This window comes from Acinonyx jubatus, chromosome C2 (genome assembly GCF_027475565.1).
Source record: "Acinonyx jubatus isolate Ajub_Pintada_27869175 chromosome C2, VMU_Ajub_asm_v1.0, whole genome shotgun sequence".
NCBI lineage: Eukaryota > Metazoa > Chordata > Mammalia > Carnivora > Felidae > Acinonyx > Acinonyx jubatus.
The window spans coordinates 149,791,169-149,813,195 of NC_069384.1; the positions used below are offsets into that span (position 1 = coordinate 149,791,169).

The following is a 22,027-nucleotide window of genomic DNA, read 5'->3' on the forward strand; positions in this document are numbered from 1 at the left end:
CCCCCTGGGTGTGGGGCGGGGAGGTGGCTTTTGTCCACCGGGAAGGGTGACTCAGGCTTCCTCCCAGTAAGGATTTGCACCCAAGAGGTGAATTCCCCCCATCTGGGTACCCTGCCCCGGCCTCACCTCTCAGACCACCAGCAGACATTTGGTGGAGGCCTTTCCCCAGACGGCCAGGTCCTAAGGAAGAAGGTGGCTGGAGGGCAGACAGAGTCGGTGTTCACAGGGCAAGTATGAGCATGCGGCAGTGTAAGTCCTGTGTGTCTGTGTCACCAGGTGCCTCTGTGTGTGTGTGTGTGTGTGTGACCGTGCCATGAGACTGCATTTAAGAGACCAGGAGCCTGAGGGTGGGTGTGTTGCACAGTTGTCTCCATGTGTGATGTGAGTGGGTGTGCGGGTCAATGGGTAAAGGGAGAGCCCACCCAGTCGACATGCGCAGCGAGAGAAGACACCTTGCACCTGCTGGCACTTGCCCCTGGTTCAAGTGACACAGGTGAGGTTGAGGCCGAAGGCTGGGACGACAGTTGGGCTCAGAGTAAGGCTGGAAGCTGGGATCCGTCGGGGTAGGTGGGCCTAGGTCCCAGTTGGCCAGAGCGGGAGGTAAGAATTAGGGTCAGGGTTAAGGCCAGAGCTGATGACCAGTCCAGGTTTCAGTGGCAAATGAGAGCGGCAGTTAGGTGGGAGTCAGCTGGGACAGGCCGGAACCGTGGCAGGGGGACCCAACTGAGGATGGAGGGGAGACTGGGCTGGGCTTTGGGGGCCGGGTAAGAGTTGAGGCTGGAAGCGGCCGGGGACACTGGCTTCCATCCCTGTGATCAGGAATACTTGAACCATGGCCTGGGTCTGACTGTGGCCTCTAACCTTCTGTCTCTCCTTGCTGCCCCCTGGCCACACTGCCTGAAGTCCTGAGGGGTGACACAGGTACCACAGCAGAACTTTTTGTCCTGACACATCCAGTCAGCTTATCTTTCCAGCTCAGATTAAATAGAACTTTGTCTCACCAGCTCAACCTTCGCAGAAGCACAACCCCTGAGCCACCTCAGCTGTGCCGGGCTTAGCCTGGGGGGCGGCGGGGGGGGGGGGCGGGGAAGGGGGGGTGCGCTGCTGTCCTCGAGGGCTGTATCTGCACGTGGCTTAGCCTCCAGCACCTCCTGTCCACTCCCACATCCCACGGTGCTGTGTGGACAGTGTCTTCTGGAAGCCTGCAGAGAGGGTCCGCCTTGGGCTGCTCAAGACCCCCCCCCCCACCCCAGAGAGGGGACACCCGGGTGGCTCAGTCAGTTAAATGTCCAACTCTTGATCTCAGCTCAGGTCTTGATGTCAGGGTTGTGAGTTCAAACCCCACAGTGGACTCTGTGCTGGGTGTGAGGCCTACTAAAAAAAAAAAAAAAGAGGGGCACCTGGGTGGCTCAGTTGGTTGAGTGTCTGACTCTTGATTTCAGCTCAAATCTTGATCTCATGGTGTGTGGGATCGAGCCCTGAGTCCAACTCTGTGCTGATGGCAAGGAGCCTGCTTGGGATCCTCTGTCTCCCTCACTCTCTGCCCCTCCCCAACTCGTGTGTGCATGCACACACACAATAAATAAATAAATGAATAAACAAACAAACTTAAAAAAAAAAAGACACCCCCCCCCAGTGGGGGGAGACGCTAGGTCATCGGTCATCTCCTCTGGTGGGGGCTGCAGGGCTGACACCTATCCTGGACTTAAGGAGACAGGGCCTCAGGGCTGGGGTCTGCGTTTTGCCATCCCTGCTTCTTACCTGTTACAGTCTTCTCGAGGACCAGCTCCCTCATCAGTCCCTGTGGCCCCAGCGGGCAGGGAGGGGTCGGCAGGGGGAAGGGGGAAGGGGAAGGAGCTGATCCTGGCCAGATCCTGGCCTCTGCTGTGATAACAGCTCGGCTGGGAGCATGCGAGGCCTCTTCCTGTTAGGGCCACAATTTTGAAACGTAATTTTGCCAACCTGGCATTCCCCTCAACTTGACCTGATCCCACTGCAGCCGTGGGCGACACCGTGAGGGCCCATTGACCTGCCAAACACACCAGCTGCCTTCCTTCCTCCCCCTCCCCCTCTCTCAGTCCCTCTTTTTCTCCCACCCCACCCCTTAGCCAGGGTTCTAGGGCTCTGAGCCGACACCTGCCCCCCAGAATCCTCTCTCCACAAGGGCCGAGGGGCCACCGCCCCAACCTAAAACCCCTCTCTGTTCACAGACCTTCATCGTGCTGAATAAAGGCAAGACCATCTTCCGGTTCAGTGCCACGAATGCCTTGTATGTCCTCAGTCCCTTCCACCCTATCCGGAGAGCGGCTGTGAAGATTCTGGTTCATTCATATCCTTTGCAGTCGGTCCGTGCTGTGCATCTTCTCTGGGCCCCACGAGGAGGTGGGCAGGGTGTTTAAGGCTGAGAGCAGGGCTGTCCCGAGGGCCCAGGCAGCACAGTCATCACCTGGTGGCCGGTTGGATGGGTAGGCTCTTGGGCCCCACCCCACACCTGCCAAATAAGCCTCTGCGTTTCAACAACCTCCCAGGGGATTCTCGGGCATGGGAAAGTTTGGGAAACCCTGCTTCTTCAGGAGAGAAACGTCCTGGAAGCCAAGCTACTAAGGGATCCTTAGTAGGGATCCTACTAAGAAGACACAGGCCTGTCAGGGTCCCCTGACTCCGATATTGGCTCCAGAGTCCCCTCCCGCTGCCTCCCCACCCCCTTGCAGCAGGTCACCGGGGCTCAGCCAAGGAGAAACCGCTTCCTGGTAAAGAGGCCTCTGGTGCAGTCACACGTGGGCATCCTTCGAGGGAGGCGACGCTTGCTTTTTGATTAGGCGTTGACAAAATGTTTGCAGTTTCAGAGTTATCTCAAAGAACTCCGGTTAGCGTTAAATTATATAAACCGCAGCCTAAAAAAGCTGCCGGCTGTGGAGGAGCACTCTGGGACTGCTGCAGTGTAATAAGGGACGGGACTGGCCTTTGGGCCCCAGGGGGGCCTCGTTCCGCCGCGTGGGACGTGGGACGTGGGACGGGGCGCCGGCACCCAATCGCGGCGGTTCTGCGGACTTCGGAAAAGGGGCCCCACAGATGGGGAGGCGGGGAGGCGGGCAGGCGGGGGTCCGGATGCAGACGGAGGCATCTGCGGCTCAGCGCGCCCGCCTGGGCAGCCTTCCTTGGGCTGCCAGCTGGCTGGGCTGTTAATCGAATCAGGGCCGCTGGGCTCCGCGGTGGTGCGATGAGTCGTGGGTGTGGCAGGCGGGCCCAATAGCCCTCCCCGAGGGCCCCCCTCCGCTCCCCGCTCTGGATTGAGGCCAAGGCAAAGACCCGTTCACCTCTGGGCAGGGCGGGAGGCTTCGGGAAAACACCCTGCCCCGTGTCCGCTAAGAGGCGGACAGCTCAGGGGCTTCTCCTGCCCCGGCGGGGATGAAGGGTGCTGCTTCCTGGCTCCACTTGCTGCCCAGGTGTGCCTGAGCCTCACCCCCGGGGTTCAGCCGGGGGGCGCTTTGCCAGATTTGCTCTCTGCACGCAGCCGCGCTCTCCCCTCCTCCCGCCGGCTCCTGCCTTTCTCACAGGGCTCCAGAGAGCTGTGTGTGTCCAGGGAGAGTCTCACCCGCAGCCCCGGCCGCGGCTGTGGCAACTGCAGGGTGGTCTCCAGGGTGGACAGACGCCGTGGGGGAGGGGCCGTATTCCGGGGACCGCCTGCCCTTCAAAGCGAGGCCCCAGGAGCTCGAGATTGAGTTTTGAGCCGTTCTGCCCACTGCTTGTAAACGCCCCGTAGATGCCCGGGCACTCTGCTGGGCACCGGGGTGTAGGGAGCTGAATAAGACTCTGTGCTTGGCCCCTTGGGAGTTTTGCAGCCCCCCCTAAGAGTGATAAGACAGCAGCAGGAACGGTTGTGGTTGTCGTTCCTGCCAGCGTGTGGGCACAGCCTGGTGGGGACAGCGCAGCGGGAGGGAAGGCCGGCCTTCTTGCTCGCTCTGAGCTGGTCCCCGCCTCACTCCAGGGGCGGGGCCTCCCTGAAAGCATTCTCCGGCTCCCACCTGGGGCTTCTCCTGCAGGTATCTAACCAACCCAGCACTGTTTGGCAGCCGCAGCGGGCCCCCAGGGATGCGACAGCAGCCCCAGGATTCCTCCTGCAAGGCTCTGGGCCGGGCGGGGGCGGGGGTAAGGCAGATGAAGCCAGGGAGGCAGTCGGGACACTGGAGTCCCCAGCCTGGCCAGTGTCCATGGAGCAGAGGCCCAGCCTGTGGGGTGCTCGTTCCACCCGGCGGGACCCACCCTGAGGCCTCAGCGCCGGCCTGTGTCCCCCAGGGTCGCTGCCCCAGGGAAGTGGCTTGCCATCGTTGAGGCCCCGCGACGCGGTCTCCCAGGGGCTGCCTTGACAAGCCACTGCGTGGGGATGGGAGCGCTCTGCTGGTGCGCCCCCTGGTGGGCTCAGTGCAGCGGGGGAGAAGAAGGGTCCAGATCCGCAGGATTTGGGAGCAGCCTCCGTGCCCTTGAGCCTTGCCATTCAAAGAGTGGGGCACAGACCAGTAACGCCCGCATCACGAGGGTCTTGTAAGACCTGCCGAATCTCGGGCCCCACCCCACCCCTTGCATTTTCACCAGGGCCCCGTGATTCGGGCACACGCCGCCCTGGGCAGTCGTTTACAAGTGTCGGTCTGTGAGGGCCCCATCATTTAAAATGCCGATTCCTGGCCCTTTCCAGACCAGAATCCCCGGTGGGAGGCCTGGGAGTCCACTAGCTTTCCGTGTATTCCTTTTCTTCGTAATTGAAATATAATCCACATGCCACACAATTTATCATTTTAAAATGTATCGTCACCGCTCTCCAATTCCGGCACATTTCATCACCCCAAAAAGGAACCCTGTGCCCATTAGCAGTCGCTATGCGTTTCGAATGCACACAGATTTCGTGTGTTGAATAGTGAGTTTTCACTCTGCTGACATTCCTTTGTATTGTGGTAAAACACACACACACACACACACACACACACACACACATACACACACACCCCAAAATTTAGCATCTCGAGCCCTATTTAAGTATACAGTTCAGCAGTGTTACTATATGCATATTGTCACGCAGCAAAGCTCTACCTAACCCTTCTGCGTCTTGCAAAACCGAAAGTCTGCACCCATGGTCGGCTCCCATTTTCACATCCACTGACACCCACCGAGCCACACAGGTGCGCGTTTCTGCGCCAGGCCCTTCGGAAAGGGCAAGGGAGCAAAGACAAACTTAAGACAAGGCAGGAGGGCAGCCCCTGCTCTCAAAACCCACTCACTAGTAACAGTCCGGGCACTCACAGGGACGTGCTAGCGAGCGCCCCGTAATTCAGTCCAGCTTCGCTCTGTGCTCCGCCCTTGCAACGCGTCCCTGGGAAGTGGCCTACAAAGTAAATATGGGTATGTAGAATTATTTTTTTCTGATGTATTTTTGTTATAATCCTGCAGGATGTGTTCCTGCCAGAATCAAATAAAAGAAACCAACTGAACCCCCGATTGCACCGCAGCCACATTCAGAGAGGCCTCACGTTCACGCCGAGAAGCTTTCTGCCTTCCTGGGTGCACAGGATCTGCTCACAAAATCCTCCCACGTTTCTCTAGCAGATTCAAATGGGCAATCAAACCACATGTTTGTGTGTGTGTGTGTGTGTGTGTGTGTGTGTGTGTGTGCATGTTCATTGAATAGCACAAATATATGAACATGCCCCCCACGGCATCCCTTCTGTTTGGGAGGTTTTTTTTTTTTTTTGACTCCCCGGGATCTGAAGATAGACGGGCCAAGTTTCAGGCATTCCCCACCACCCATGCAGGCAGTCCTTGCTGGCATTTTAATCATGAGGCTGGGAGTGGGTGTTTGGGGACAATGACACGACAGGATTGAAGATGTTCAGCTGAGCTCAGACCTCGAGAGCTGGCCTTTGCCTCTGCCCACACACAGGGCCGGCTCAGTCATCGGCCTGAAACTGCCAGACGATACAAGCAGGTGAGCCCTGGCCGGCTGTGCCCCTGACTCATCCCTCTGGTATCGGCTGCACGCTGAGCTCCATGGGGGACCTGGGGATGCTTTGGGCAGAGTCACGTGGACTCCAAGCACCTCTAGGCAGGAAGAGACCACACACGTACAGGAGTGGAAGGGCCATGTTCAGGGTCGGGAGAGCCAGGCAGGGTGTCAAGCAGTCAAGTGGCAGAGAGACTAGAGTTTGCTGCACCTCGTCCTAACCTGTCCTTGTGTCTGGAAGAGCCAGGACAGGCAGCTCTTGTGATTCGCCACCCTGGGACCCAGGCCCCGGCTGTCTGGCTCTTCCGCAAGCCTTGATGCTGGAGTTCAGCTCACCTATGTCTGTCCAGCCAAGTCTTCTGGTCCAAGGCAGCCTGTCCACCCTGCTGTTCTCTGCCAAGGGGCCTTTCCTTCACTCTAGCGAGATGGGTGAGAGGGGTCCCCCCAGTCAGCCCACCTTGCTTCACCTCCACCGGCCGCGCCGCTGGATTGATGAAAGAACCCTGCCCAGCCGTGGGTGCCTGTCTACATGACTCCTCCAGGAAGCCTTCCTGCCCGGCCCGGCCAGAGGCAGGTGTCGTGTCTCATAACGTCCTATCTCGGAGCTCTTCAGACGCCTCCCTGTCTCCCACCCGGGGCCAGGCACACGTGCTCCTTAGGTCTGTTCTTTAAAATGGCAGCTAATTGCGATCCTCCCCCTGGTGGCAGTCTGCTCCCACTTTACAGAGTCCGTCACTCATTGGCTTACTGCCCTGAGAATGGCAGAAGCCAAGTGTGGGGTAGCATTCCCCCTTGGCGGGTGGGGACCTGAGGCAGCGGGACTCCCCCCAGCCCTTCAGGCTGGACCCTCGGTGTCGTCATGCAGAGACAGGGCAGCCGGGCTCAGCGTGGGGGGCTCTGTGCTAGGCCAGCCGGGGCTCCAAGCCAGGCCGTGCATTGACCAGCTTTGCACCGGTCGTCTGTGGCTGCTGCAAGGAATTACCACAACCGTAACGGCTTAAAACAACACAAATTCATCATCTTCCGGTTCTGGAGGTCAGAAGTCCGAGAAGTTCTCACTGAACTCCAATCAGGGTATCAGTGGGGCTGGTTCCTCTCTGGAGGCACCAGGGAGAATCTGTTTCCTAGTCATTCCCGGTTTGTAGAGGCTGCACGGACTCCTTGGCTTGTGGCCCCTCCGTGTGCAAAGCCAGCAACCGCTGGTGGCGTCTTTCCCACCTGGCTCCTGTGTCCCTCTTCCACTTAGAAGGACCCTGTGCTGACATTGGGCCCACCCAGACAATCCAGGGTAATCTCCCATCTCAAGACCCCTAATTTGATCATACCCACAAGGTCCCTTTTGCCATAGAAATTAACATTCGTGCTTGTCAGGGATTAAGATGTGGTTGTCTGGGTGGTGGGGGGTGGAGGGCTGCGGTTCTACCTGCTGTAGTCACTAGCAGCCTAGCCTTGTGCCTCAGTCTCCCCCCTCATAGAGTTATGGGGAGAATTGAATTCGTTAATGGTTGGTTACAGAGAGCAGAGCCTGGCCCCGAGGAAGGGCTCAATAAATATCTGCTCTTTCGGGTCGTTCCTTTCATATTCCGGCAGTCACCTGGGATCCCCAGTAGTGGATCCGTGGGGGGAGTAAAGCTGGCTGAGGGGCGAGTTACCTGCCCAGTAAGGAAAGCCTTGGCACAGAGCCAGGGTGTGGGGAACGTACGCATGTGTCAGGGAGGAGGAGTTAGGCTCGGCCCTGGAGACCTGAACACAGGCGGAGGGATGGGCAGCTGTCGGGCTGAAGGACATCCCTCCCCCACCCCCCACCCCCCACCCCCCACCCCACCCCCATCCCCGGAGGGATGTCCTCCCACCAGGGAGGAATCGGGACTTCCAGGAGCCACGGCTCTGAGCTGAAAGGCTCTGCTTTAACTAAGGGAGATTCCCAAAGCCTGATCTTCTTTTACCTCAGGTGAGAAATTGGAGAATTCATTATAAACTGGGGGTGGGCCTTGGGGTGCTATTTCCTAGTCCCCTAGATTCCCTAGACGACTAGAAGCGCCGAGGGCTCGCCCCTAGATTCTCCGAGAGGCCTCCCTCGCCTCCCCTCCCTCCCCAGCTGGGGCAGCGCCGCACTCCCCCCGCAAGTCAGCACCCCAGCTCAGCCCAGTCTCCAGTCTGACTGCACCAGGCTCCGGCTCAGACCTTGCAAAAGGGTGGAGCTCTACTGGAGAGGAAAGAGGCAGGCCCCGAGGGCTCAATTACTTCAGCTCCCCGGCAGCCCGTGGGGATCCTGGGGATCGCAGGTGGCCAGCTGCTGCACGCGGGGCTGGGGCCGGGTCGTGAGTCTGGGGGCAGCCAAAGGGAGCCGCGGTCTCAACCTCTCTTCTTTGGCTGGGGAGGGAATTTGTGAGAGTACCAGAGTGTCCCTGCTCTGGATCAGGCCCCTTGGGGGTGCCCTAGCCCTTAAGCGGCCCAGGGCCTGCCCCTTGCTCCTCCATAGGCCTTGCAGAGGTGAGAGAGACCGTGGAGCTTAGTTACAGCTCCCTCCAGCTTGACACAGCAGAGAAGTAGCCAGAAGGTCAGGGATCACCCAAGGCCTGCGGCAGTTCAGTTCAAGGCCAGGGGCCCAGAAGGATGCCCAAGACGCAGTCCCAACATTTGAGGAGCTCCCCTTCTCCTGGGGAACAGATGGACATTGCTATTTTGGGAGCAACCACACACGAAAAGAGATGCCCAATGCCCTGGGGGTGCAGAGGCTGCAGCCACCAAGTAGTCAGAGCAGGCTGCTCAGAGGGGGTGCTCCTGCTCAGAGGGGGTGCTCCTGCTGAGGAGTTTCTTGACAAAGGAGGAGGGCACTAGGTGGAGCGTGTGCAAAGGCAGGAAGCAGTTCGAGAAGCCGTCACCTGCACCCTCGGGCAGTGTGTCCTGATGAGGTATGTGAGTTTTCGCAGCAGAACATTCCTTCAGCGAAATCCTAGGCCAAAGGCGAAAAGCCTTTGGGGCAGTGGGGGAGAGACCTGGGAGCCCCACTGCCAGGGTCTTCCTCTCCCCCCAGCCGTGGCCCCCGAGGAACAGTTTATAAATCCCACCTCCCTGTCACTCCGACGCGGCCCTGGGTGAAAGCCTCTGTGGTCTGGGTGTCTTCCTCCCTGCCCTCCAGGATGGACCCTCCATGGAACTCTACTAAGGGTGCGGTGTCAGCTGCCGGGTCCCTGGCGGGGGCTGCAGGGAGGGGAGGGGACAGGACCCGCCTCGGTGGGAAGAGGCCGGCAGGGACTGGCACAGCCCCAGTGTGTCCCCCTCGGGGCCCCCACCTCATCGATCTGGTGGCACCGGCCTGGCGGTGACAACCCCAGGGGCAGGACCCTCGGGTGGGAGTGGCCCGGCCGGCCCCCTGCACGTGGCTTTCCTTGACCTCCGTGCCACATTCTTCAATATGCTCATCATGTGCACCATCCTGACCAACTGTGTGTTCATGGCCCAGCACGACCCCCCGCCCTGGACCAAGTATGTTGAGTGAGTATCTTCAGGGCCTCTCCAGCCGGCCCCTCCCTCCCTTCCTTCCCAGCCCCTACGGGGGCCCCTGAAGTCACCCCAGAAGTCGCCCGAGGGACTTGCCCACCTGGAGGGTCCTTGGCCCAGCCCCTTCCTTCTCTGGCCCCTCCTGGTCCTGCCGACTTCTCTCCTTGAGCTGTGTCGTCAGGGGAGGAAGCCCTCCGGGTTAGCAAAGTGGGAGATTCCTCCCTGACCCGCCCTAACAAGGACTGAGCACACTGGGGAAGGCTCAGAAGTAAAATCCTAATAATTTATCGAGCACTTAGTGTATGCCGGGCCCTGCCACAGAACGGTAAGCCTCATGTGCTTTGACCCTCGGGGCAACCCGATAGGATGGGTACGACCACTGTGCCCCTTTGACAGGAGAGGAGGCTGGGAATGGGAGGCGCACCTCGTCCGACGTGGCGTGGCTAGGGGGTGTGGCAGCCGGGCAAGGCCCAGCATGGTCCCCATTTCCGCCCTGTCTGTACTGCCTCCTGTGACCGTTTGCAGTTTCAGAAAACTGCTTCTAGTCCTTTCTTCTCAAATGACACTACCTTGCCCACAAGTTCTAAAGAGACCTAATAGGCCCTTGGGGCATTCGGTGCCGGTTTTCGGGGAACTGACAGAATGTTAGGGAAGCCTCTCTTACCAGAGTGGCTTGCCTTGCGGCTCTCTGTGTTCACACAGGACCCCCAGTGTCCTCGGTGCCTCTGGGACGAGGGAGGTCGCACCGGGGTGGGGCAGCTCCCATTCCAGCCCGTGGGCCACAGCCCTGGCATCCGGGCATTGGGATTCTTCAGCCCAGCCCACCCAGCCTCAGGTGCTACAGCCTCAGCCCCCTTTCCAAGCCCACCCTGGACCGTTGTATACACCCTCCTGCAGGAAGTTGAGGATGGGCTGTCTCTAGCTGCGGAGGAGCCGCAGCAAGGGGGAGGGAGTGACGTGATCTGAGTGTCCTCCCAGGGCCGACCCAGCGGCCACCATTTTCCCGGTGAGGCACATGACCCCCAGGTCTGGGGTGAGGAGAGGAGTCGAGGGTCTTCTTTGGCCAAGACAGCCAAGGGGCAAAATGGAAAGTTCAGGTGGGCACATGGCGGGCACTCAGCAGCGCTGAAGGAGCACGTGGCTGTAGAATTGGTCCAATGTTTGGAACAAAGCTCCGGCTCACGGGGCATGGCAGAGGCCCCGGTCCGAGGGCTCCTTAAGAGAGGGGCCATCCAGGGCCCGTGGCATGCCTGTGAGGAACCTGGCCACCCTGGCCTGCGGGCTTCAGCCGCCCTGAGAAGCCTCGCCGGTCTCTCCTCCCAGGTACACCTTCACTGCCATCTACACCTTTGAGTCTCTGGTCAAGATTCTGGCTCGAGGGTTCTGCCTACACGCATTCACCTTCCTTCGGGACCCATGGAACTGGCTAGACTTCAGTGTGATTGTCATGGCGTAAGTACCTTGCTCTCTGGGCTGCGCCGTGCCACGCCAGGCCACAGAGAGGGTCGTGTGCACCCTCCCTGGCCCCCGACCGCCGGGCCCTCTCGGCCCCCTACTCCAGTCCGGGTAGAGCTTTGCAAGTTCTCTAGAGCAGCCCATCTCACTGCTATGGCAAGAGGAAGACAGGACAGACGCCCTGAGCTCATCCTGGTGGGCGTGGCGGGCAGGCTTACGGGCGCCCCTGTGGCCCCGTGGCAGCCAGGGACATCATTAAGATTCAGGCTTAGCATCCTCTGCCCTTTCCACCAAGGGAAACCAGTGTTACAGCCCTAAATCTCTGAGCCACTGTGAACAATGACCTGGATTCCCCAGGGATTAAGAATGAATCAGCAGGAAAGAGAAGGAGCCTGGAGAAGTGACCGGGCATCCCCAGGAGCCCGTGCCAGGCACACCAGTGCTGTCTCCACTCAGAGACTCCCCATGTGGCACGTTCTAAGGCACCGGTCACTGACATGATCCAAGGGATCCTCACACCGGCCAGAGAGGTATCGCAGATGGGGATTCCTTGTCCCCATTTGACAGATGAGAAAACAGGTGCCAAGGACACACAAGGAGCCTTCCAGAGAGTGAGTGTGAATATCCGTGGCCCTGCTGCCGTGCAGGCTGGGGCCTCACTTCTCTGTCTAGAAAGAGACCCTCGCTGAGGCTGGGCTGATGCGTTCCACTCGGGGTGTGCCGGCAACGGATGCTGTGTTCTGGTGGGGGTGGCTGATCAGGGCGGGCCTCCTGGGCAGAAGTCGTGGCCCGGGCTCGGTCCTCAAGCCCTTTCTGAAAGCCTGATGTGCGCGCAGGACCCCGTGTGCCCAGGCCTGGGCACCACACCTTGGCAGGAAGCAGAGCCTCCACTCCCCAACTTTTGGAAGCACAGTGTTGGCCCGGCTGGAATTAAAGGTTCAGTTCAGTGCCCACCTTCTCGGATTCTCAGATTTACCGCATCCGCCCGTTCGCGACAAGGTCCGCTTCGCCCCGGATATGAGCAGTCCTGCTGTCAGCTCAGCCATGCCATGGGGAAGGGAGGGGAGAGTGGGCAGCCGGACCCTGCTGATGGGGCACTTTCCAGCTAGCTGGAGAGTCTGGTGGTTAGAAAATGCATCAGGACCTGTGTTTCTAGGTGCATTGCTTGCAGACCGACTCCAGCTCACCAGTTTACAGGTAGGGGAACTGAGGCTCAGAGAGATGCTGCCCCTTGCCCAAAGCCAGTGTAGACCTCGGCCTGGGCAGAGCTGAGTGAGCAAGGGAGAGCATAATGGGGGAGGAGGCAGCACGGCAGGGGACAGCCGTGTGGCTTTGCAGGCCATCGTGTGAGCCCCGGGGCGTGGGAGCCACGGGCAGTTGAGAGGAGGGAGTGACGTGAGCTAAGCTACATTTAAAAACATTTTTTTAATGTTTATTTTATTTTTGAGAGAGAGAGAGAGAGAGAGAGAGAGAGAGAGAGAGAGAGTGTGCGAGCAGGGCGAGCGAAGCAGGCTCCAGGCTCTGAGCTGTCGGCCCAGAGCCCCGATGTGGGGCTCGAACCCACAAACCCCAAGCTCATGACCTGAGCCAAAGTCAGATGCTTAACCGACTGAGCCACCCAAGGGCTCCCTGAACTACATTTTATAAGTTCACCCGGAAGCTGGGGGGCTGTTTCAGTAGCTGGGAGAGAGACAGTGGCTGGGACGAAGGTTTAAGTAGAAGAGCTGAGGAACATAGTCAGATTCTGGATGTACTTCAAGGGCTGAAAGGAGACCCCAAGGTGGTTTCGGTTTGGGCAGCTGGGTGAACAGGGTTACCGTTTGTTAAAATGGAGGGTGAAGGGAGGAGCTGGCTGAGGGAGGGAGGAAATCAAGAGTCCAGATCAGAATGCATTAAGTTTGAAAGCATCCAGGGTGAGATATGGAGCAGGCAACTGGATATTCCGGTCTGGAGATCAGGAAAGAGGTCCAAGGTGGAGGTATATATTTAGAAGCCATCAGGGTGCAGATGATACTTGCAGCCGGGAGACCAGATGAATCATCTAGAGTGAGCATGGCTGGGGAAGGGACAGCGCCTGGGGACCACACCATGGGACGCTCCAGCATCTCGAGGTCAAGAAAGAAGGGGTAAGAAAAGGAGCCTGGAGGGCACTGCCAGAGGGGGTGGAGGAAAGCCTGGACAGAGGACTGTCCCGAAAAGCCAGCTGAGGAGCGTGACTCCACTTGAAAGAAGCCCCGAGAAGGCTGAGGAAGGTGAGATCCACGGCAGGACCGTTGCAGTCCACGACGTGACACCGCCGATGACCGTGACAGCATTGATGGCCTTGGCCAGAGGAGTGAGGGGACATACGCCTGATTAAACAGGGCTCAAGAGAGAGTAGGGCACGTATAGACATCCACCTTGTGGGGTTGGCTATAAACAGGACTGAACATAGGATGCTGGCTGGGCTTGGGGAGACGGGCAGAGGAGCACGAGTAAAGAAGGGAGGTGTCTTTGTAAGGGGGTGTGCATGATCCGGGGCGGGGGGGGGAAGGGAAGCTTGGCAATGGAGGGGGATGCGTCGCAGGAGCAAAGCCCTTGAGCTGGCCCGAGGGCTGGGAGTCCAGGGCCCAGGTGGAGTAGGGCACTGGCCTTAAGAGCCGGGAGGGCAGAGTTTCAGATGGATTGTTAGAGTCGGTGATGAGAGAAGAGGAATTTCTCTTCCGATTGCTTCTATTTTCTCCACGGTGAGAAGCGGGATCATCAGCTGAGAACCCAGAGTGGGGAAGAATGTCTGTGGTTTGAGGAGAGAGGGAGCCCTCTCCATGCAGAGCTGAGACGTTGCACTGACTTGGGAAGGGGGTGGGATTCCCATGCCAGGCCCAGGCCCCGGGGTGCCCTGTGGGAGGCGGGCAGCGATCCATGGGCCCCCTGAGGGCCTGGTGTCACAGGAAGGGGGCTTTGGCAGGACAGGACACGGCATCTGCGTGAGTCTTTCCGACCTTCCCATCCTGGAGCCCGAACAGGACTGTGTCACAGCAGCCGTGCTCCCAGACCCTGGGTCTCTTGTTTGACAGTGGGAGCCAGGCTTTGGCCTGTCTTCAGCCCATGTCTCTGGGAGATGCTCTGCACGACCTCGGGCCTTTAGCAAGTCCTGCTGCCTCGTCTCATGAGAGAATCTCGGTCTCGACCCCCGGCCCCCCCCCCCCCCCCGCCCCCAGGACACTGCCTCTTCCGCTTGGCATCATAGAGCAGTTAGGTGTGCCTCACCGAGGCCTGCCTGCCTCCCCTCTGTACCGGGGGCCAGCGGTGACAAAGCAGAACGGAGCCTCAGAGGCCAGCAGGCTATTTCCAAGTTCCTGAGCATGTCACAGAAATGGCCCTCACTTCCCCTGGGGCCGCATGGACCCACCGGAATGTCAGGTTTCTGCTCCGGGCTGGATTGGCCTGGCAGCTTTGAATGACGGCGGTTCTGCCTTATGAAAACAGGGACTGCCGTGGTGATGCAGCGGCATGCATCCTGCCACAGCCAAAGGGGTTCGGGAACGTGGGGCTCCCAGGATAATCAGAGGAGCCTTGGGTGGCGGAAATGTTGGAATCAATGAGACCCCCCATCCTCCGTGGTGCAGATGGGGAGCTGGGGCTCCGAGGGAGCCTACCACTTGCCCCAAATTATGAAATGAATCAGCAGCAGTGCGGGAACTAAAACCAGGTCTCCTTACTGGAGAGGCACGGATGTCTGATGTTTCCGGCCAGGTTTCCACCTGATCCCTCCCTCACTCAGTGTAGAGGCTGTGGGAGGGTCCGGGTTGCCGGGAAGCCTGCCAGGCGACCCCCTCCGCCCCCCCCCCCCACCCCGCCCCGGGCCAGAGTTCTTCCCGCTGCCCCTCCGGGCTGGGCATTACCTGCCAGTTAGCACAGCCTCCTACCTCCTGGGGTTGTTATGGAAACCGAACCTGGAGGGGAAGGGAGGCAGGGCAGAGAGGAGAGGGTGGGATCTACCTCTGCCCAGCAGCAGCCCGAGCTGGGGTTGTCTGCATCGATAGGAAGGCTACACCGGAAGGTGGGGGTGGAGCGGGAGGGGGGCCAGGGAGGCCCTTGCTCTCGGTTCCTCAGCTTCCAAAAGGGCATCCCCCTGCCCTCAGGCTGGTGTGCCAGCGGGAACCCTCACCCAGCATCCTCTGCTCTTTCAGGGCCCACGATCACCACCCCAGCTGGCTGCCCCTGCCCGGCAACGTGGCCAGAGCACAAAGAATAGAGTGGCTTGGAGGAACGCTTTGCCAGGCTCACAGGGGCAGAGCTGTACCCCCAACCCGGCCACTGATGAGCCTGGCCCTTTGCCAGACACAGGGTCTCTCACCACACACCTCGGGGCCCCAAGAGAGGCCTCGTTGGAGGTCTAGGGCCCCCCCATGGGACGCAGCCAGGCAGAAGGAGCAGGGGCACATAAAAGGGACAGCAGCCCCCCATGTCATAGACACGGCCAGAGACACGCAGAGCCCTCACCCAGCCCCACGTCTCACCTTCGAGACTTCCTTCTCAGGATTGCTCTCCCACACGTGTGCTGCCCTCACAGACACACGGCCACCAGCCCCGCTCCCGCTCTCAGCCACTCGGCCGGCCTTAAGCCTGCTGGGAGGGAGCACATGCCTCGGGATCTTGGCTCCTCTGTGCTCAGTACCAGCTGCTGAGGAGGCAGACGATGAATGGAGGGCGAGCCTGAGGGTGTGGGGACAGCGGGACAGGCACAGACAGGCAAAATCCAAGCTTCGCACAGACAGGGCTTCCCTGGAGACGTGGGGGGACACGCGGGACCTGTAAGGGACGAGAGCGGAGACGCAGGGACCGTTGGCTCTCTCCGATCTGCACGGCACTTTGCTCACTCCCTGTGACCAGAAGAGACAACCTCGAAACCAGTGTCCTGAGCAAGAAGAGCTTTTGGCCCCGGCCACGCTCACTTGTCCGGCAGCAGGAAATGGGGCCCAGAGCCACCGGCAGGCGAACCCGTGGATTCCATGTGATGGCCACCTCAGCCGCGTTGTAAACCTGACAGGCGTGTGGCAGCACCACATCTGGATGGAGAGTCCAAGCCTGAGAGGAGAATGGGGGGCAGAGGTTTGGGGATCTGCGTCATCACGGAGAATGGAATAGCCATTGCAAGTAAAGAGGGAGCTTGGACCAAATGAATAGGTGTAGATGGGCCAGAACAAGGGAGGTGATGTCTACTCCGCATCGGATGTTGGGGCTGCCTCTGATTGCCGCACCAGAGAAAGATTTACAAGCCGAAGTAGCTCCAGGGGGCGGCACCGAAACCACACCACAGAAGGGATCTGGTGTAGCCAGAGGGAAAGCTCTGAGAATGTGTCTGCTGACTTCCCATCTCCGAAGGGATGTGGTGAGTTAAGGAGGGAGCAGGCATGGGAAGATGGGAGGGCCATATGAGTGAACATGGAGGAAGCTGGTGTGAACCTAGCGTCCGAGCTGGACCAGGCGGGACCCGGCTGGCTCCAGGACTGCGCCCTGACACAGCCGACCGAGTCCTTCCCTGCCGACACCCACAGCCCAGAAGCAGATACAGAAGCTCTGAGCGAGTGGAGGGGCCTGGAGGTCCAGACTGGCGGACTGATTCCAGCCGCACTATCAGCCCACCCTTGACACTCACCTGGCCTCGCTGGCCTGACATCCTGGGTCTGATGGCACTCAGCCACCAGGTCAGACACACTTGGTTAAAAATCAGATATCCTGAGTCCCCCGTCCTTTGTTAAACATCAGACACCGTCGCTTAAATGTCAGATACCCTGGATGTGAACTCTTCGGTTAAATATCACAAGTCGCTTGCCAAGGTCCCGACGGCCCTGGTCACACACCGTCCACGCAGCTCTTAGACACCCTGGTCACGTGGCCCATCCACGCATGCCCTCACACTCTGCTTGGGCAGTCCCCTGCCCCCCAGAGACCGACTCCTTCCCCCTGTGCCTGTGAGGACCACGCACGGATGTCTGTCCAAGCTGTAGGTAGGATCGCCTCCGTCACCCGGCCCTGCCGAGCGTCCCTCGGGCCCAAGCAGACCTAGAAGGCTGTTCGCTCCTGAGGTCGCTCCTCCTGTGAAGACCCAGGGTCATCCTTGGGAGTCTCCGGAGGTCTTGGGGTGAGACTTGAGGGGGCCTCGGCCCTCAGAGATGCTGCTGTGCCTCCATGATGATCTCAGCCAGGACCCAAGGATCCCACGGCTCAAGGCAGCCAGGCACCAGCTGATCACAGATCCCAGAAGATGTGGAACAAAACCAGGACCAGAAACTGGGCTCCCCTGTCACCTGGCCTGACACCCTGGAAAATGGTTTCCCTATCCACCCTGCTGTGTCCTCAGCCTCAGACCCTGCCGTGTGGCTTCGTGTCGGCATCCCCAGTGGCATGGACAGTGAGGCAGGGTAGTCGCCTCCTGGGGCCGGTTACGGGACCGTCACCGAGAGAGCGCCGCCTCCTGTGTGGGGCTTCCCGTGTGGACATCCTTAAGTCACCTCACCGAGGTCCTGGCGTCAGGAGGGTTGAAATGAGGAGGAAAGCTGGAGGGAGCCCTGGGCCATCCGGAGCCCTCCCTGTGGGAGGGGGAGAAGGGAGCGGGCTGGTGGGGGAGGGCCGGCTGAGGTGCTGCTTTGTAATTCCCAATAACTGTGGTTTGATTCTGCAGGTATGTATCAGAAAATATAAAACTAGGCAATTTGTCGGCTCTTCGAACTTTCAGAGTCCTGAGAGCTCTAAAAACTATTTCGGTTATCCCAGGTAAGATGCCCAGGTTTGCCTCTCAGATCTCAGCTACAAGTGACTCTCTCTCTGTCTCCCCTCCCTCCCTCCCAACCGTGTGTCTCCTATTGGCCTGTTGTCACTGTCTTGTGTGTGACTCTCCCTTGTTACAGATACACAACTGAATTTGTGGACCTGGGCAATGTCTCGGCTTTACGTACCTTCCGAGTCCTCCGGGCCCTGAAAACTATATCAGTCATTTCAGGTGAAAATCAGGTTAAACGCCAAGGCTGGAGGGACACACTCAGGCCTTCCCAGCCACCCGGGGGCCAAGGCAACCATTGGGAAGGCCCCTCCGAATGTGCCTGTCACCAGAATACCTTTCCCAGAGCTTGGGTGGGGGGGGGCTGTCGGCGGCGGATACGGCTGTCCCCTCAAAGCCTCACAAAGCTTCTTCGGGGCTACCCACCCCGGCAAAGCCCACCTTCACGGATGCCAGGGGGGCACACGGCACCCCTGGCAGGTCCTGCATTGAACCCAAATTCTTCCCGAGATAGTGATGTCCTTCCCAAAGTGAACTCAGTGCTTTGAATAGCTAAAAGCTTGTATATGAATTGCTTCCACCTGAAGCATCGTCCTCCAATAAGGAAACAAAAAAACTGGATTTGAGAGAAACTGCACACACACACACACACACACACACACACAGCCAAAAAGGAAAACTCAGGGCTGAGTGCCCGGTCTGACATTGTGCCCCCTCTGGTGACATAGCAGCCACCGCCGCTGCAGCCTCCTTTTGTGAGACAGAGTGTACTCTGTGGACAGGTGTCATCGGGCCTTGGCGTCTAACAGCCCTCACTGCATGGTGCGGTAGAGGTTTAGCAAACCGTGCATGGTAGCCTCAGGAAGAAATTCTCCTCGACAGATGTTGGCAATTGTACCCGGGAAATCTAAGCCCGGATGGCCTCTCTAGAAAGCCAGGCCACCCCATCCATCCAGGAAGGCTCTCAAGAGGCTTATGATGATTTCACAGCCCAGAGGTTCCTTCCAGGGCCTTTTCTGGATGCAGCCACAATCAGAACTGGAGAAGGCACTTGGTTTAAGAAGGCAGCTAGAGACAGGTTGGATGCCGCTGATCTGGGGAGGTATCAGAGCCGAGGGTAGAAGTAAGTGAACCAGATTGTCGCGTCCATTGCTGATTTGGAAAGCCGTACATCCTGGGCCCTTGATCTGGGCCCATGGAGCCGTAGCGGCCCCCAGGGAGGCAGGGGCCCTGCTCTGAGCAACCTGGAGGAGTTCAGACTCTCCTTTGGTGGGGCTAATTACCTTATAGGAGGACCCCCATTTATGCTGGGTTCAAACTGAGCCTCTGAGTGCTCCTCCTGGCCTCTGAACCCCATGGGATGTGCACAGGGCCTCTTGTTGCCATGCTCCCCACAAGTGGCCCAGACTCCTGCTAAGAGCCAGTGGCAGGTGGGGCGGTCTGCGCTCAGTGCACGGAGCCACCTCCATGGGGACAGGCATTGTCATTGGCCTCGGCGCCCACATTCATGCTCAGAAGCCTCAGGGCCTGTCCTCCGGGGTCCCAGGGACAACCTGGCATCACATACCCACAAGATTCGAGAAGCACACTGACCACGGCAGTTGAGAAAAGGCAAGTTCCAGTCTGTTTTATAAGAAAGGCTAGCAGAGGAAAATAGTTCTCAGTCCTGGGGAAAAGGAGGAAGCCTGCCAACCTCAACTCCGCCCCACCAGGACCTCTTCGAGGCATCCAGCAATCCAGTGAGACAGCAGGCAACAGACTCTGAATGTGGCCATTAGAAAAATGCTGTGGTCAGCATTATGGAAGGCTCCCTGGGGGAGGTCCCCTGAGCCGAGGCTTAAAGAGCCTTGGCCCTCTCCAGCCCTCGGTCTCCTCTCCCACAAAATGGGAATGAAATCGGAACAGTTGGGGCTCTTTGCCCAGCCTGTTAGAACCTCGGTGGCAGGAGAGTTTCCCAGTTGATCCCCGGGACTCTTCCCTTCCTGGGTCTTTTCAGAAAGAAGTCCATTGCTTCATTGGACTCATTCTTGCTGCAAGTGAACTCTGTCATCAATGACAACTATTTAAAGGACTGGATCCTGTGCCTCACCAACTGATTGTCCACACGGACACCATGTCCACAGACCAGGAGGTGCTTTGCTGGGCCTTGAACTGGATGCTCTGGACCAAAGATATTTTAGCCTAACAGCTGAGGTAGGGTCCAGTCTGGGTGTGCAGGTTGCTGCCCACTACCCCTTGCTCTGTGCCCCCCGCCACATACAGAACGGGCAGGGTCCCCGGGCCCGGTGAGCAGGACCAGAGCGCGCTCACTGAGGCGTCCCGGAACCTCTGCTAGAGGTGAGGGGTGCTGGGCGACAGCACGGGGACCCACCTCCACCACTCCAGGCCCGGACCCCCACAAGGTCCGCGCCTGCCCGGGGCGGTTGCCAACATCTGCCAGGACAATTTCCACAGAGCACGCTGAGAGCCTCTGAGCTGTGGGCAGGCGGCAGCTCCAGTGGCACGGTGGGAGGGCTTCCTCTCCCCCTCTCCCGTTTGCCCCTCGCTGCCTCCCTGTCTCAAGGTCATGAGCACAGCAGCTGTGGGCACGGCTACCACGGGTGCTCCTAACATATTAACTGGCTGGACGACGGACGGATGGAGCTTAATCTGAGATCTGGCCGCTTTGATGCGGGGTGGGGAGTGGGGGTGGGAGGCAGGGCCCTGCTGCCGGCGGAGAAGCCCCCTCACTCCCGATGCTCGGCTCGAACTTGTCATAGGACAGTAGCTCAGTGTCAGACCAAAGGCGTCTACACGTGCTGTTCTGTCACCTCGCTGTGTGGTGCTGGCTTCTGCAGGGAGCTGGGCCGTGCAACTAACGTGTCACGGCCTCTTGGCTTTGGGGGAATGGGATGCATGGGGTTGGGTCCCAGAGGGACAGGGCAGAGGAGGAAAATGCAAATTAGGTCAGCCCCTTTCTTGTCCGTGAACCTTTCCCATGGCCAGGACAGACCCCTTAGGACATTACCCACCATGACCTTGCCACACCTCTTGACAGCCCCCCATCCACCATGCACACGCCGCATTCCTCTGCCAGGAATGGCTTGTGTCTCTCTATCTCCGGGACCAAGGCTGATGCCTTTCCATCGCCCTGGAATGGGCCTGGACCTCCCACGGGTTACCTTTAAGTGTCCTTCCCAAGGGTCACATTTAAAGGACAAGGCCTCGCATACCTTGGGACCGGCCAGATGGGGACAGGCTTTGGGGGTTTTCTTCCTCAAGAAACCAGCATTTCCCACACCTGTTTCATATCTGGCTAGTGAAAAGCGAAACGAACGGGGCCCTCTGAAAATACAAGGCCAGACTGGACTTCTGCCCTGGAGGAATCAGGGCAGAATCTCAGTCGTGGAGGAAATGGGGGTTTGGGTCTGGAAAGCCCGAAAGAGGCTTGCCTCACCTGCCCCCACCTCAGGATTGCCCATCTGGCCCAGCACCCCCTCAGGCCTGGCCCCCACCCGATGGAGCGGGGAGCACGGTGCCCGTGGGTGACCCCGCCCCCTGCTCCTTCTTGCCTCCCCAGGTCTGAAGACCATCGTGGGGGCCCTGATCCAGTCCGTGAAGAAGCTGGCCGATGTGATGGTCCTCACGGTCTTCTGCCTCAGTGTCTTCGCCCTCATCGGCCTGCAGCTCTTCATGGGCAACCTGAGGCACAAGTGTGTCCGCAACTTCACGGCACTCAACGACACCAACGGTTCCGTGGAGGCCGACGGCCTGGTCTGGAAGTCGCTGGACCTCTACCTCAACGACCCAGGTGAAGGCTTGGTCTGTGGCCCAGGGAAGGGCTTCGTGAGGCCTCGCAGGCCCTCGCCAGGGCCAGACCTCCCCCGGGGCCGTTCAGGCCCTGCTTGATCCCCCGGAGACCCAGAGGTGTGCTCAGGATCCCAGCCCCTGCCCTTCGGACCTCCGGGAGAGGACGGAAGGGGAGCAGACTTTGGGCCTGCCCTTGTGAGTCCTCAGGCTCGATGGCAAGACGCTTGAGGAACAGGACGGAGGGAGTGAGCTGGAGAGGCAGACAAGGGATGGCAGCTGCCATGGCTGGAGGTGGGACTGACCCTAAAGAATCGAGAATGGGGAGAAGACCGGCCTGCCTGCCGAGAGGAGGGGTACTGAGCTGGGGTAGCGCGTGAGGCTTCCGAGGGGAGGCCCCGCCCGCCTGACATGGGATGTTTCAGCTGACGACGGTGTTCCGTGCCAGGATATTGATTCCATACGTGTGCCCCCCAGAACCCCGAGAGGGGGTGGGAACAAACTCAGTGATTGCACAGTTTCGTGCA

General features: G+C 59.3%; 1 protein-coding gene across 13 annotated transcripts in view; it reads left to right on the top strand.

Annotated features, from left to right (window-relative positions):
- SCN5A (sodium voltage-gated channel alpha subunit 5) overlaps positions 1–22,027 on the top strand; it is a 94,703-nt gene that overhangs the window by 16,089 nt on the left and 56,587 nt on the right. For 9 of the 13 annotated variants that reach the window (XM_053221667.1, XM_053221655.1, XM_053221662.1 and 6 more), the window contains exons 3-7: positions 2,211–2,318; positions 9,390–9,490; positions 10,820–10,948; positions 17,845–17,936; positions 21,274–21,504. In XM_053221667.1, the coding sequence (XP_053077642.1) occupies positions 2,211–2,318; positions 9,390–9,490; positions 10,820–10,948; positions 17,845–17,936; positions 21,274–21,504 (661 nt within the window). Of the gene's footprint in view, positions 1–2,210; positions 2,319–9,389; positions 9,491–10,819; positions 10,949–17,618; positions 17,711–17,844; positions 17,937–21,273; positions 21,505–22,027 lie in introns of all 13 variants that reach the window. The other 4 variants (XM_053221657.1, XM_053221659.1, XM_053221661.1 and 1 more) reach the window with 1 other exon arrangement.